Below are 17,773 nucleotides of genomic sequence, written 5' to 3' on the forward strand. Positions count from 1 at the left end.
TATACTCTCTCTATATACTTTATTATGAAAACATTATTGTTTTAGAATTTAGATGGTAAAAGTTAATAAAATTGAACTTCTGATTGTACCACCTATCCTTTCTTCAACTTCGGATATAATTAATATATTTTAAGGTGGACATAAATTATTGCGAAAGTCAGAAAATGACGTGGCTCGTAACTCTCCAACTTTATATTATAGTCACATAATTTTAGACATCAAAGTACAAGACGACACGTTATATATCTATGAGAAATGAATGAAGAATAAATTATTTTAATTATTAAAATATAAGGCGAAAATGTAGGTCAACTAATATTTTCATATTTTCAAACTGTTTAACACATTTTCCCGTAACAATAAGACCGAGTCATGTATGATGTAAATTTATATCATGAATGCATTTTAATTTATAAACGAACGAAAATAAATATATTTATATAATTCTATTTAAACAATGATTATGGATTAGAACTAAGATTTGTTACGGTGAATTTGCTGATACGCTTGTTTTTATACTAAACAATAAATTACAGAAAATGATAGACAATTATACGCATTAGTAAAGAATTAATCCTAATATTATTCTAATTTAACTTCTATTAATTTGAATTATTCGGATATCGACTTATTAAATACACAATAAGCTGTAACGAATATTTTTAAAAGTTCAAACCTCAGATAGTTAAAATTTAAACCAATTATGTCACCCATTTTTAAATAATATTCTCAATTTATTATTATTTAGATGTATACCGTATGGAATTGTTGAAATGCGAAATAGGTATAAGTATATTAAAAATACGTAAATATAATATAATATAATTATACAGAAGTCATGTACCAATACATATTCGATCGTATTTCGTATTAATTTTCTAAATTATATAATTAATAAAACGACAAACATCTATTAAAATTTAAAAATGATTTTAAAAATATCATTTATTTTATGCTTGTTTTATCGTGATCAAAACCGCTAACAATTACATGCGATGATATAAACATTAAACATATATAATGTATCCAGGCCAAAGATAGTTTTCGAACAATTTTAATATTATTTATTTTAGCGTTAGAAAATGTGCGAAACGTTGTTTTATAGCAATATCGTCATAGTCATGTTACGCCAGCATCCAAGTTATACATTTATAGACATTATTTACATGTATATCGTATTTCCGTATGATTTTTTTTATTATTTTTGATCACTCGCCAAACATCAAACGAGCATATGTATTCCAATTTCCCGCGCTCCATTTTTCCACTAAACCACAATTTATGTTTTACTCTTTAATTTATAATCGCACTTTTTATTTAAAGTAAGAAAAGTCCCACGAACGACGGAGTTTCACGTAAATTCTATTGTCACATCTCAAAGACGTTCTATTTCTCATTCATTATAATTATTATTATAAGAAATATTTCCCAACATTCAAGCTATATAATCTCGATCATTACCATTTATAACAAATAATATCTACCGTTATACTAACTCATCAAAATATAATTCGTCTTTGTTAGATCGTTAACGAGAATATCTTCGGCTACAGTCGTATAAACGTTACAAGATAATATTATAGTAGTAATATTTCATTACTATAAAATGCGGTCAAACCACAATAATGACATCCAGTTTAGTAAACTTTTTGTGATTTTTTATGGTTCATCAGCATTAAACTTGTATATACTGATTTAAACAACATCGGTCCGTATTTTTTTCTCTGTCACCCGACAATTTTAACTAACGCTTACTGGAAAACTCTAACTAATAACTACGATGAGGTTTCACCACAATGCGATTCACCAGTTTCTTTTCTCTTCTAAGTCACCCGTTGTATATACATGTACTATATCTGTATCCATTCATCTATCTATTGTTCTAAATAATATACCCTCTCTAGCGGAATGTGCATACGAATTAATTTCTGTCTGCCCATTAGTATAGTACCTTTATAATAATATATAACATACTCTGATACTCATCGTATATATGGTATAGCAACAGCAGGTGGTGTCCGCCGTTCTTACCACTGACTCGTTACCGCCGCCACCACCGTATTATTACCTTTCGTGGGAGAATCTACCGCCGCCGCGCCGTCCGGTTTCTACTTGATTTTGACGTTAAATTCACTCGACCGAAAATCCTGCCGGGCTTGCGTCTAAACACGTAGTCTACACACCGGAAAAGCGTATATATCGAAACAAACGTCGTCCAAACCACCGCAGTACCCATACATATTGCAGTATATTATATGAAAACGACGGCTTATCGCGTGTTCAGGAGAAAAGCTACGTCGTAATGGTCACGATAAAGTATTTAACTTTAAGATGACGCACGTTTGCATTTTTATGTATACACGCCACACGATGAACTTGTAAAGTTGTAACGTTATATTACATGGCCTTTTTGGTATCGATGCGACGGTGGTACAAAAGCATTCGTATAATAATATAGGTATATAGGTATATATACATAGGATATGTATATACAGTTATAATTGTCAAATAAAACAAAGTCTACAAGGGTAGTAAGTTTGACGAGATTGATTTGAAATGGCGTAAAGTTCAAAGCGTTAGGGGATATTTTAAATTTGAATAATTTTTTTTTTTTTTAATCGAGTAATTTCCCTTCTTTTCCTTCACTAATTCTTGTGCCTATAAATCTCACATATTACATTTATAGTCGCCTTTGTCACCCCATATATAATAATATACGGTTTCGTGCATATATCCGCTTTATATAATGCATAAAGACTTGCGGCTTCAACATGTACGCTGTATACAGGAATCACGGGCTGATAAATCCTACAGTGGCGAAAACCCCCTCAAAGTTTTTACGAACAGCTTTTAAGTACTGCCGTCATCTAAACCACGCAGAAAATACTCTGCATGTATGCACACAGAAAATAGTTTTCAGTATTCACTCTCAAATACTAAAAGAAAATAACTATAATATAGTACTTTATAGTACCTGTACCGAGTGTACCGGCTGCTGTACCACATTTATACGGTGAGTTGTCAATCTTTCCTCTCTGCAAACGTCGTACATTAGAGTATGTGAATAATATATATTTAATCATTCATGAATGCAAGTATAATATATTATAAAAAATAAAAGTCCTTTGAAATTCTTGTTTTTCATATTATAATAATACTTTAAATTCAAATCAAAAAAATAACAAGGAAAATCCAACAATGAGAGAGTCGATATAAAATATATAAATCCAAGTAGTATAGGTAGTACACAAATACAATAATAACGTCGGTACGACTTAACCAGAAACTATATCAGAATACAGCCACGATTCATAAGTATACCTATACATTATATCATTATTATTGTCGTTGAATCATATTTAATTTTAATTTTTTAAATTCGAATTTATACTATATAAGTATACATAATATTATTATTGTGTATCACTTGTCGGTCTCAAGAACGCAAAATATAATATTGCTTTTTTCTCTGTAGATACTTCCAACCAAACCGTTCTTCCCTCCGTCAACATCGCTATTATGTATACTCATCATACCGCTGTTTTTTCAGTTACGTGCTACTCAAAATAGGCTCGGCTCATTATTATTATCCGCCCTTCTGAAGCTGCAGCCCGCGTACATGTTCTATATTTTTGCTGTCCACTAACTATCTTCTCCCCTCCTTAGTGCCTACACTCTTCTCGGTACACGCTAACACACTCACGCACACACATATATATATATAATATACATGGGCATATTCAATTTCTATATCTACATTTTCAATGATTATCCCTCGTTTTCAACACACCCCGTGCATATGCGCGCCTTATTATTATTTAAATAATAATTATTATAATAGAGCAGTCATATACTCGATGACGAGGAGAACCGCCACTACAAGTCGCGCATTCTCGGTATTTCCTCGGCGTATTATTATAAATTTTAATTGCCCTGTTGAAACGACAAGCGCTGCTTCTGCTGGCTGCCAACTACTGCACGTATAGTAATAATACTACCCGCCCCTGTTTACCACCCCGGCGCGTACTCCAAAAGAGTGGAGGTAGAAACCATAATAGTACCTACTTCTATTATGTGAATTAACATAGAATTTATATAACGCGCTCCGGCGAATTCGTTGTATAGAATCGTTTTTAAACCATTTTTACCCGGTATTAAAACATATTATGTACGAACAAGTAATAATAATACTAGCGCAGAGCGCACACACGTATATATATACACCGTACAGTGTATATTATATTAAGCTATGTTTTTATGATGTTTTATGTAATATTACGTACCTATACGTGTGTGTATAGCACGTGTACGGGAACTTTTACAGCGGCGTTTATATAATACAATATCGATCAATTCTTATATCAATTAGTGAAGAGTAGTTCTTATACGATTATGCGCAATTCCGATTTCCCTAATTTAGGAACTAGCGTTTTTTTTTTCTGTAATAGTATAGTAGTTATAGTTGTTCGAAGAAGTAGAACACGTTTGCCAGACATAAGCCGCACCAAAATGATTGCCGTTACATTTATAAAATAAACATGCCTATTGCCTATAATATAATATATTATATATATTATATTCACCACATTTACCGTCTCGGTTAATCGGTCTTCTTTAACAGTAGCCATTACCGTTTCTTTTATTCTTTTATTTTTTTGCAGTTCAATACCCGTTATACCGACGTCGATGACAAAAATAAACGGTGTTTCGGCCGCGGCGTTATACTTCCATATCGATTGTGTACGTATATATTGTGGTTTAAGTGAATTTGATACGGTCGTGTATACACATACATCCAAAGAATTACATCTTATAAATATATATAGATATCTCGGTATGCAATACGTGGTATGGCCGGTATGTATACTTTTGTTATATAGGTACACACTACACGCGTATACATTTATGGGCTATTTATCGGTCGTGTTTAAGTGTGAAAATGATTTCGGTATTTCTTTTCGCGTTCCCGTTGTTTTAGTGAGTATACAGTCTAAAAAGTATACCTGCAGTACACCAATAACCGCACATCTCGGTTTTTTCTCCATAAATTATTATGGGAGCATAATGTCGTTTAATTTTGTCATCAATGTGAAACGGTGCAATATTCAAAAGTAGGTATAGTCGGTAAACGATGTATAGCCGCACTGTAACGATATTATTATAATGGATAATTTTTGAACACTATTATTATACGACGCGGTGGCGCTCTTTTTTAGCAACGCTCGCCTAACCCACGCACTGTATAATACGGTGCATGGCCCGAGGAAGTAAAGAAAAAAGGCCAAACAGCTGAAAACAACGGCGTTAATCGAGCGGCCGGAAACGCCATATAGTGTCAAAACACCGGCAAAAGAAGAAGAAGAAAAACACCTGTTTAATATTTTTTTCCAGGTAACAACCCGTGTACCCGCACCATTAATACTCGTCTTCCCGTCGTCTTGTGTCGTCGTCACGCGTCGGTCGTCGTTGCGCACCTAGCGCATCCATCAAGCACCGCCAAGGACGGGGTTCACACGGCGATTATAATATAGGCGATCGACTTACAATCAGTGTACCGTATCCAATGTTTTTTTCATTATTATTATTATTATTATTATTATTATCATTATGGTTGTTATTATTCTCTACCCACCTATATCCGTATGTCAACCGTAGTTGTACGCGAAGTCATTATTACGTGTGTATAAGTGCGTGTGTACCTGTTTTAGCTCTATATATACTGTGCTAGTATAATATTAATTGGTGATGCAAAAGCGCGTTTTACGTATATATACGACGACCGTAAACCCGCGGCAGTTGTGTAGTTCGTGTATATACAAATAATAATAATAAAAAAAAACAGTCCCGCGTCCGGACCGTCGCGTATATTATGTATACAATCGCGGTAATCGTGTAGTTTTAGTGTTATATGCACACACAGACACACACGTTTATTATATATATATATAAATGTACCGACTATACATAGTTAATAGTGTTTTAAGCATTTTTCTTTTTCTTTTTTTTGCATTTTCCGCCCCTCCGACTAAATCGTTATAACGTTTTCATATCGTCGCGGCGCGTCTATTACCGTGCAATTAGGACGCGTATATGTACGCATTACGCACGGCACATAACGACGGTGCATATTATATTATACTCTGTATCGTATATATACGTAGGTACTAGAGTACACTATATCTGTTATTATTATTCCTATTACTATTGTATTCGCGCCAGTATAATATCGTGAACATAATATATTATTTCAACCGTCGTCCGTCCTTATACCACACATTTTTTCCGAAATTTATTCTTCGACGCGCTCCACATATATATTTACACGGGAGGTATTATTGTATATATTTCATTTTGTTTTTTTTTTTTATTTATTATTATTATTTAGAGTTTTCATACACACGTAGAAATAAACATGCGCATTGCGATCTAGTGTAATATTTTATGATGACGCGAACACAATAAGTTCGCGCTCTCATCACACACCCACTCATCATATTAGATATATACTCCCAGGTATATACGATGTACACGAACGTCGTATATAATGTAGAACGCGCTGGTAGATAGGAACTTTTACGTTCATGTACGTATTACGTATAACAGTAGCGGTGATTGAGAGTTTTTCACACGCGCCAATCTCCTACCTGTCTTCGCACAATGACGTATAGCAGTATATACACGGCTGCGCTTCCCCTAAACACCACCCGATCGCTGCAGTGGTTCCCATCATCGTCATTATCATTATAACACACCCACACAAATACACGTTCACACTAAGATGTGCCCACGTAATCACACAAAGGCGCTTACGTCCGTGGGAAAAACCACCCGTCTTGGCAGACGGATTTCCCGACGCCCCGAGAGCATCGATGCATTGTCGTTCGTGGTGAAAACGCCCGCGCATTAAATGTATACAATATATATATATAATATATATAATATATAGAGTGCAGAGAGAGAGAAAGAAAATGAGAGATAGAGTGCATACATTGTGTATAGCTAGTTCTCCGTGTTGTAAATGGGGATGAATGTATGTATTATATATTATTCATACAGGGTGAGCTATACGTATAATAGTGTTTAGCCGACTTTTCACACACCTATATATATGTAACACAGAAAAACGAGAAAACATAGTTGCCCACGCTCTACAGACCGTATATATATATATATATAATATACGAAATATGTACGCTATATATGTATATATGCTATACGCACCTATACTAATTTATTATTAAACTTATTTTTCGTTCTATATGTATGGGTGAGTACGTGTGCTTGTGTACGCGCTCGCGTCTATATGCAATATGCATATTACGCATCGCCGCTCGGTAAATTTATTCAGAAGTATAAAGCGCGGGACGGGGTGCACGGCGATTTTAATAGCTAGCTCGGAAAAATCGCGAGTGATTTAACTCTGTATATAGAGATGGACATTAATATTGCAAACGTTAACGCCGCGCGCCTCAAAGCACAATCGAATTTCCGGTGCCTTACATTGTTATATCATACGTCATATTATAATAAACTACATAGTATTGTAATAAATGGTATATATCTATACACCACTTGCCCGGTCTAAACCTCGGACTGATGAACCTCGACATTCTGCAGACCTCTGTTAGTCTAGGTCTCTCCGAGGAATATTATTCCCTCTCTCACTCTCTCTCTCTCTCTCTGTCGCCCGGCCGCGGCGGCGGGCGAGACGAAACAGATGTAATGAAAACACGGTGGAAAAAATATACGGGAAGAAAACTCGCGACCGCCCACGTTCTGGCCGACACGGTCTTGGCGCGCGCGACAGAAACCGTCATCGTCGTCCGATACAGCGCATGTTGTATAATATTATTATTATACTCGATTGCGCCAGAACGAGAAATAATAATAAAAACGATCATAACGTTATAATTATATTATTACACGATATTATTATATAATATGTGTCCCGCGCGATGCGAGGGTGTGTAAATGTCGAGCGAGGGGAAGCCGCTCTAAAATAAAACGTGCTATATACGACTCCGGGGGCGGCGGACGGCTTAACGAGAGAGCGACCGGAACGATGACGGCGAGGCGGACGATTCCATATTTAGAAACGCGCGCGCGTTGACCATAAGACAAAAAAATTAGCTATAAAATAAAAACGTCGCGCAAACTGAGGCGATTCGCCGCCGACGCCACCGACCGCGTCTATGTATATAGAGCCGTCGTCATCGACTGTATTACACGCGGGGACGAGAGTCGGCGAAGCTTTTGACTGCAGTCGGTATATTTATAAAACGTTACATTATTATTATACACATACGTCGTCGCATATTATGACGCCTCGTAACGGCGCGGCGTAACGTTTCGAATCGCTCGAGTCGCGTCTATATATAAACGCGCGTGCGACGCATCGTTCGCGATACACGTATACACGACGTGTATATACCACACATGATATTATGTTATGCGTGTTTAATAATAAATGGATCGGTGGCGGCGGCAGTGGCGACTGCGACGACGACGACGACGAATTTTATATTATTCGCTTGACGGGCGCGCCGTTGCGGGTCGTCTGCAAAATCGCTGGCCACCGCCAACCGGACACTTTTAATACGTGCCGGACACGCGCGCGCACGTACAAACGTATATTATACATCGTCGGCTACTTATACACTCCGTACGATTACATGTGATATACGCCTCCGTGTCGCCCGTTAAATTTAAAGCCGAGACGCCAGAGTCTATTTTTACGCGGACGTCCGTACGGACACGTCGTCATCCATCACGTGGGGACGAGAGCAAATAAGCGACATGATCGCGCGAGGAATCCGCAAACCGCAACAGTTTATTAGCACTGCAGCTGCCGATGACGAGAACGCGATGTACAATGAGATATGATGATGATGATTATACAACGTAAAACGCTCAACCGACTTCGTTCCGAAAGAGCGCATGATGATATTATGTACGCGTCGCAATAATATACGTACGATTTAATAATATTTAATATCTGCATCACGAGAATATATAGGTGTATTGTTATAAATCTCAAATCATAAAACCGCATACACGCAAACGATCGCTGAACGTTATAATGTTATATAATATTATATTATATACGAGGCGGGTAATAAAGAATGTATATTACAACCACCACTCCACGCATGTATAATATGACGAAGTCGTAAGTGTGTGACGACGGTGGTGGTGGTTGCGGCAGTGCCGGAGTGCGTTTTACACCCGCGGCTCGACGACGCGATTGACGAGAATGGTATAATGTAAGAACCATCACTAAAGCAGTAAAGCCTATAGAGATGAGGGTGTGTGTTTACGTCCGGGAATCTCGAGATTTTGGAAACTATTACCCTCGCGCCCTAACCCCGCACGCACATATGAATCTTATCGAAAACATTCGAATTGCTTCGGTACGGCAAGATCGTTTCGTAGTACGGTAGATACCATAACGATTTTCCTCCGGGAATTTATATAGCATCGTATTGTATAATGGTATATATGTATAATTGTATGCCACGGGCAGGTTGCCTATTTCGATAAATTCTTTGTCAGGAAACTTATTTATAAGAAAGGATTGCGCCGAGATGTCACATTACACAATATATATAGGGTTTCAAAATGTAATATATATATATAGTTGCATATAGTAGGTACGCAATAACCGCCGACGTATAGCATAACATATGATGATAATATAATAATAATAATGAAAAGCAAAAAAAGACAATAGCCTGCACCAACACCACCGCTTGCACAACCACCGTCCGTCACACAGTCTTTTCAGGTATCACAGTATCGGTTACCATATACCCACACATCGTAAACCATATTATTATAGCCCCAGTGTAATGAAAGCAGTGTTCTTATATTATCCTTTTTTTGTGATACTTTTTATTATTATTATTGGCTATACCATAATATTATATCCTTATCGGCGGCGCCTTCGTGATATTATACATGCGTTCCCGCTCATTTCGATCTCAACTCATATACCTATCGCGTTACGACAACACGATATACCGACCGAGGTGGCTGTCGTTGTTCTCGCGTGTTTTATATCGACACACAACACAACATACACACACACACACACATACACACACACACAAAGCTATCGGTACACGGTCTAACCACTAAAATGCGTTATAAAAATATCCGCGTGAGAATTATTATTAATAAAAATTCGAATTTAACAAACGAAAAGTTAATTTTTATTCGTTTTGAATAGCCGTGTCCATCGCGGTCAACAAATACAACCAGACGCAACGGTACGTCGTCGTGTATTCACATAACAACAATTCCGCAGTGGCATTGGCTTAGACAAACCTAAGACTAAAGAGATCTATTTCAATTTTTTTGTGTATTACCGATTTATTTTACGCCGATAGTATGTTTACATACGGTTTGACTGTATTATGTCTACCTAGTATAGTATCAATATGTGTAGAAAATAATTAACTGACTACGGTACCTTTGAACGTGGAGTTTGATAGCACGGCCGCCGTGCTGGATATGAAGAAGAAGACGAACATTGTCATGATCATCCATCCCGAAGACGTCGACATCGAAGTAGTTGAGAATTGCAGATGACCACGCCGTCGCCACTCGACTGCCTTGGAGCTTTCACCCCCGCCACCCGAATCTTCTTCGCCGCCTTCTCCGCCACTGTCCGAAGACTTCATTGCCCAAATCATGTTGACTAACGACTGGTGTTCTTCGAACGGTTTAAACGGCGCATTGCCGAACGGGAAACAACGCCAAAGTCGGAGGTGGTTTAGCCACTGCGACTTTTCCAAGACTTCCGAACCCTTCAAACGAGTAACTAATTCGCCGTTCAACGACCGTCGAAAAATTTACGACCATCTTATTTCTTATTTTTTTTCCCCTCAGTGTTTATTTCCGTCTGGCTTTTGCGATATTTATAGTCTATGCACGGCAAAATCTATATGGCAATTTGCAACTGTAACGATGTATTATAGCCGTCTGCGACGGTGACGACGGAGATTCGAAAAGGGGGATTTTTTTTTTTTTTTAAGTACGCATTTAAGGGTCGTCGTCGTGTTCGATATATAATTGAATCGCGTGTCGACGTATATTATGCGATTTCGAATTTAATATAAAACGACCCTCGCCGGATCGAGGGGTCGTCGGGACGCCGCGGGTACGAGATCCACGCTCGTTCGGCGAGACGTGCGGCGATTCAAGAACAAGACGACGACGACAAATGGAGCGAAGTGTCGAAAATAAAATAAAATATAAAAAAAAAAAAAAAACTCTGCGTCGTCGCCGACGGGTTTTCGCCGCTCTTATCTATCGCGCTGCGATTGCCGTTCGTGCCGCGCGACGGTGAGTTTCCGTACGGCGCAAAGACTCGGCACACACTGTGCCCCGCCGGGTGAAACGATCGCTCGCACGTACACACCACTAAACGCTCACACACAGACGCGCGTGCACACACACACACACACACGCAGACGCCAACAAACAAACGTCGCTCACCGGGACGCCGTGACCGACTGACGACTGCTCGCCGCCGCCGTCGCTGCTCGGAGCTGCCACCGCCGCCCGGCCGGGAGGTTTGCGCCGGCGACGTGCGAGAGGGGTGAGTGGAGGACTGTCGATGGGCGGGCGGGGGGTTCCGGGCCCGGCGATGACGGCGGCGGCGGCGGCGGCGGTTTCTGCTGCCTCCGCGACCGCCGGCGGCGCTCTCTGTTGCCGGCGGCGCGGCGGTCGCGTCCACCGACTACTATAATACGACGTCGACAACGACGACGACGACGACGACGACGACTACGACGACGGTGTAGGCGTCACGCGGTGGTGCGGCAGCGGCGGCGGCGGCGGCGGTGGGTACGTGGAAAACCGGCGGCGAGATCGACAGACTACATCGCGCGCCCGGGTGGAAAGCGCGGCAGCGGAAACCGAATCTCGCCGGCGCGCGCGCGCGTGTCCCTGTGAGAGACGAACCGTCGCCGCACCTCCGCCGCCGCCGCCGCGCCTCCACTGCCACCGTCGTCGAGGGGTAGTGTAGATATTATCGTTGTGTGCCACGATGCGATGTACACATATATGCGTGTGGGTGTGTGGGTGTGTGGGTGCGTGAGTGTGTGCTGTGCCGTGTTGCGACGGGTTCGAAATAATAAAAATAAATAATAATAATAAAATAAAATACCGGCGGCGGCGACCCGCTCGACCCCGAGCGATGACGGTGGCGACCATATACCGGTGAACAAAACCGTCACCGTTGTCATAGTACCTATATAGTGTATATACCGTATAAAGTATATACATATACATATATACTTATGTATATACGCGAGGAATCGGAGTGTATATAAACGTGGCAGTAAAAGGGATGTGTTGTTTTTTTGTTTTTTTTTTTTTATTTTTTTTTTTATTCCCTTTTAGCGCCGCATCGAATAATAATAATAACAATATAATTGTATTATTGCCGCCGCCGCCACCGCCGCCGATTTGCGCGCGCAACACGCGTATATTCTGCCGCCTCCGCGAGGACGGTCACGATCGTATAATATTGTACTCTGTATAACGTTTTAATCGATTGTAGTAAAGTTATTATTATTATCATTATCATCATCGTCATTGTGTGTCATCAACATCACTCATCACTCGGAAACAGTGTATAGCCCGCGAGAACCGTCGAATTTTATTATAAGATGTTTTGTAATATATTATATTATGTATAAGTATACGCTATATACAGACACGATGATAATACGTATACGTCAAAAAGAGTGAGAGACAGAGCTTTTATATTATTTCGAAAAAACATTTATATATGTATTATGTATCGGCCGATTAAGTGTTAGAATTTTTGACCCTTCTCACAGCCGCGCACACGTTACAATATATATATGTATGTATACAAACGCCGCGATAACGCGGGTTTTCCGACGTTTTCTCGGCAGCGAGAGATCTATCGTACAACATACGTGTTTTATACCTACCTACCTGCAGCTACCTACCACTATATTACATATTACAGCCGACCACGACCGCACAGACCTGCACGAATACGCGTACATATTATTATACGATATTCGAGGGGACCGCAAACCGTCGGAGTGCGGGAAACCCGTTGACGTTTTCCGACCCGCCGCCGATCGACAGCGTGAAATCCGCTTACGGCCGACGATATTATTGCGCGTATGCGTGTACACGTCCGATCCCGCGGGACTCCGAATTCCCGTACGTCGTTCCACATACCGCGCGGATACCGCGTCCCGCAGGTATATACCGTTGTTCGCCGTACAGTCGTTACCAATTAGTTTCGCGATAACGCCGCGGCGGAGGCCGTTTTACGCGCGCAGCACCTGCCGCCGCCGCCGCCGCCTCCGTCTGCAATACCTGCCTCCGCGGCGGCGATTCGACAATATCGATTTATTTTTGAGCTCGTACATAATTTACAATTATTATTATTATTATTATTATACTCGCGAATGTATGTGTGCAGTGTATTACCTATTCCGCACACCGACCACGCCGCCCCGCGCGCGCGTTGATGTCGTTTTTATTGTTTTTGTCTCGCCCGGTCGTATATAGAGGTACAAAACGCCCTCGACGACTTACAGTATGGGCACGGTAATAATAATAATATTGTGTTTATTATAGGTATGTTATTATTATAACCGATATAGCGGTTTACACCGCTTTACGTATATACCGGAGACACGGTGACCTATATATTATTATGTTATCTGCGATATAAATATAATACCTACGTACACGACGACGACGATGAAGCGGAGTACGCGCGATAGTATATTATAACGTCTAAAAGGAAATTGCGATTTCACACGCCGCACACACTTGTAGGTGAAAAAAAAATACATTACCCGTATCGTTTTCCCGCGAATTCTTTTCGCGATGATATAGATATATGCAGTATATACTGCAAAGTAAACGCGAGCTCGTGTATTGAATTCAGTGTGTGCGTGTGTATTTTTTATTATTTTTTATTTAAAAACGGTTCAAACCGGTTGATACAGTTCGCTATCAGCTACCCAGATGATATGTGTGTGTGTGTTTTTTATGATACGTGATCTATACCAAAAACATGTACGACACACCTTGCGCTCGACATATACACGTTTCGCGATATTGTGATGAGCGATTGGTTTCGAATTTAAATGTAAATTTAAATTTTTTTACGAGATTGTGTTTTAAGTGCACCGCGGTTTTGAGGGAGTGCTCGATAATGATTTTCACCATAACGATTGGAAATCCTGAGACGTTGATTTTTTTTTTTTTTTGACGGGATTAACGCCGTAAAACTTTTTACTAAAAAGTAATTTTTATGGCTTGCCAAAATGTTTTTGCGAACATTTCTAATGTAGCGTAATAATATTATTAATGATATCAATTTTTATAAACCCGTTTTAACAATATTATACTTTGAATTTATAGTGAGTGGTTCAATTTCCTAAAAATGTAGATATAGTTTGGAAGTTGTTTTGAACATTATATTTCCTAGAATTAAAACTACTTTATAATTCGAAAAACTACTAGAATATTATAGCACATTTAAATTCAGTGTTGGGAATTACCTTTTTACTAAAATAGTAAATATTATAACTTTGAATTATTCATTTTATGATTCGCAGAAGTAAAGTTTTTCAGAGTTTAATAGAAAATATTCATAAAAAATGTATATTGACGTTTTATTTATTTTATTTTTATTTTTTGTATTTCAAGTCATTCGACTATTCGAATATTATTAGTATTCTTCAATTAAATTTTAATTTTTAATCATATTATTGTTATATTGATAGCTATACTATATGAAAATAGTAATTTTGAGTACCTATTTACATAATTTAATTATAGACATTTTTCACTGTTTAAAATTATAGCAATTATTAGGTAATTATTGAACTCTGTTATAATATATCTAATATCGAGTCTGCCAGTAACTGTACTATTTCACTTTTAATATTTATGCAATAAAATATTTTTTTTGATTATTATAATATAATATTTATTATAACAAGTACATTTCCTTTTCATAATCATTGAATACATATTTTTAAGTGAGATTTGGAATTAAAAAATGGTATAATAATATATATTTAAACAGTATTTTATATACGTCATATAGTACAATGATTTTATAAAAAGGTATAAAAAATATTCATGTTGTAGGTGCATATAAAATATGTATGAATTTCAAATTAAAATATAGTCATTATTCATTACTTATTAAAAATTTAATATTCTAGTTACCATTTATACTTAAACATTTCAAAAATTAAGTGTTTATTATATTCGTGAATTTATAGACTATAATGTATTATTAAATATAAATTAAAATTAAAACTCCCATGTTCATGTAATACGTATTATACTATTATCAACTAAAAATTTAAATTTATAATTGTTATAAATTAAAATAATATTTATTCTCTGTTTATAAGTAGTTAACACCTTTTATTAGTCTAATGGTTTATTAAACTATATTGACAAACTCATTTTTTTACTTTTAAATTTAAGTATTAGCATTAATTATATATTCTGGAATTTGTAATCAATGGTATTAGTAATATTGTTTAAATTTGCATATTAATATCCAATGGGTAACATCGAAACAAGTATAACAACAGTAAATATTATAATTTTAATTTTAATTATCTATCGTTTCTTTCATAATATAGGTGCTTTTCTACTGTAAATATTTTTAAGCACATTATTTATTTCATTTTAAATTTTGAACCATTTAATTCGAAATTGGAATCAATAGGTTTTAAATTAATAAATATGTTCTAATATTTAAAGGTCTTAATAAATAATAATAATTTTAAGTACCTATTTAAAATAGAAAAAAAAACACTTAATACAATTTATTAATAAGTAAAACATTTATAATATGCTTATACTTATATATTACATATAACTATATAAGATGTATATTATATCGACAGTTTTTAGAAACAATAATGTAAATACAAAACTGTAATTTAAAAATATTAATTACTCATAGTAATTAGGATCTAAAATATTCAAAATAATCATAAGCTATAGATCTTTTATATTATCCTATAAGTAAACAGTAAACTACATAGTTTAAAAACACAAAAATTACTCATTCGAATTTCGATTTATGACCGGATTTACCTCCGTCATCAGAATTTGTGGTTTTCATTAAAAAAAAGTTTGTATTACTAGTACATTTTTTATTACTGCTTTATAAAAATATAATATTCCAATATACTTGAAAATTCCAAAATCAAAAATTTGAATAAATCCTTTTAAAAAAATAGGAAAGCTTGTGTAGTTTATAATTGTGTACAATTCTATACAATATATATTATGTATATGTATATAATTTTTACAAATTACAAATCTGTCATAAATTATTAATTATAGTACTTGAAAAATAACATATACATAGATTACATTTAAAGTTCATTAAAAGTATTAGATTGAATTTACACCTTTAATTGATAAAAGAATTAGTATAAAAATTGAACTATCAATTAGCAAAAATCGAGACCAAAAATAAAACAAATAGCATTTCTTTATTATTTTCTACCATTTTTAAAACTTAACATATCTTTTATAGTAATAAGTTATAGATATTCTTAATAGGAAATAAATATTATGGTATTTGTTCTTATTTTATTGCATTTGATCAAACGTACGAATTTTTGTATATATTAAATCTTTTACTTCCACTACAATAATTTTGATGAAAATGAAATTTAATTATCAATAAATTTACAACATTTATAATATATTAATCAATTAAATATAAGTGTAAACATAAAAACGATATTATAATATTTATAAATATATATTATGATTTTATTGATGGAAAATGTTTAACCAATATATACAATAATAATACTCATGCATGGATATGATGAGAATTCGATTTTAATTTTAATTCCAAAAATAATGGTTAGTATGTTAAAAACAAAATGTTCGATCTCTAAAAATTAAAACTTTAACAAAAGTACCTATTTTATATAGTAAAAATAACTGAAACTGTATATATTATAATTGGAAAATATGCTGTATGTAATGTGACGGAAATTAATAGAATAATTTTAAGTGTTAAAAACCATTTTAAATTTATGTTTATATAAAATAAAAATGTTTGCTGATCTTTTGTTTCAACTTTAAATAATACCTTGTTCATTTGTCATGAACTGTTTTATAAAATACGAAAAGTAAGTTTGGATTTTATATTATTGTACTAGGTATATTATATTTATGTTTATGTATATTAATCATGTATAAAACAATATAATCTACATAAATATTTGCGTTTAAGATTTTATAAAACCTTTTACCAGCTTAATGTTTAAGCACCATCACAAATACCACATGTACGATGTAAATTCAACTATCTTAAATCCATCTTATAAAAGAGCTTATAGAAGTTCACGTACATGAATAATAAATAAATATTTAGTTAAATTTTCAAATAATTCAGTTAATTCTAAAAACACTAAGTTATTAGCTTCAACAACTATAAAGTAAGGTAGGTATTGAGTAGTTTTGTAAAAACTTGTTAACAATTTCTAGTTTGTGGCTTAAATAACTAGAACCGTGTTCGTAGACAGCAATATCATTCCTATAGTGTCTATACGTATTAATACTTAAATTTATTTAGTGTCAAAAATTTAGATGTCATGATATTTATTTATACTAAATAACGACGATAAATAATCGAGTGCGAATCAAAAACTCGATATTATTTTTATCTTTGAAAGTAAATAATAAATTTCGAAAAATTTTGACAATCTCGTCT

The 17,773-nt window shown here is 35.9% G+C and overlaps 1 protein-coding gene across 7 annotated transcripts in view; it reads right to left on the minus strand.

Moving 5' to 3' along the window:
- LOC114121914 (uncharacterized) overlaps window positions 1-11,577 on the minus strand; it is a 60,264-nt gene extending 48,687 nt beyond the window's left edge. For 2 of the 7 annotated variants that reach the window (XM_050207782.1, XM_050207786.1), the window contains exon 1: window positions 10,472-11,566. In XM_050207782.1, coding sequence (XP_050063739.1) covers window positions 10,472-10,694 — 223 coding nt within the window. In that variant the 5' untranslated portion in view covers window positions 10,695-11,566. Of the gene's footprint in view, window positions 1-10,471 lie in introns of all 7 variants that reach the window. The other 5 variants (XM_050207779.1, XM_050207780.1, XM_050207785.1 and 2 more) reach the window with 5 other exon arrangements.
- Window positions 11,578-17,773: the final 6,196 nt, after the last annotated feature.

The sequence above is a fragment of the Aphis gossypii genome, chromosome X (genome assembly GCF_020184175.1).
Source record: "Aphis gossypii isolate Hap1 chromosome X, ASM2018417v2, whole genome shotgun sequence".
NCBI classification, from domain to species: domain Eukaryota; kingdom Metazoa; phylum Arthropoda; class Insecta; order Hemiptera; family Aphididae; genus Aphis; species Aphis gossypii.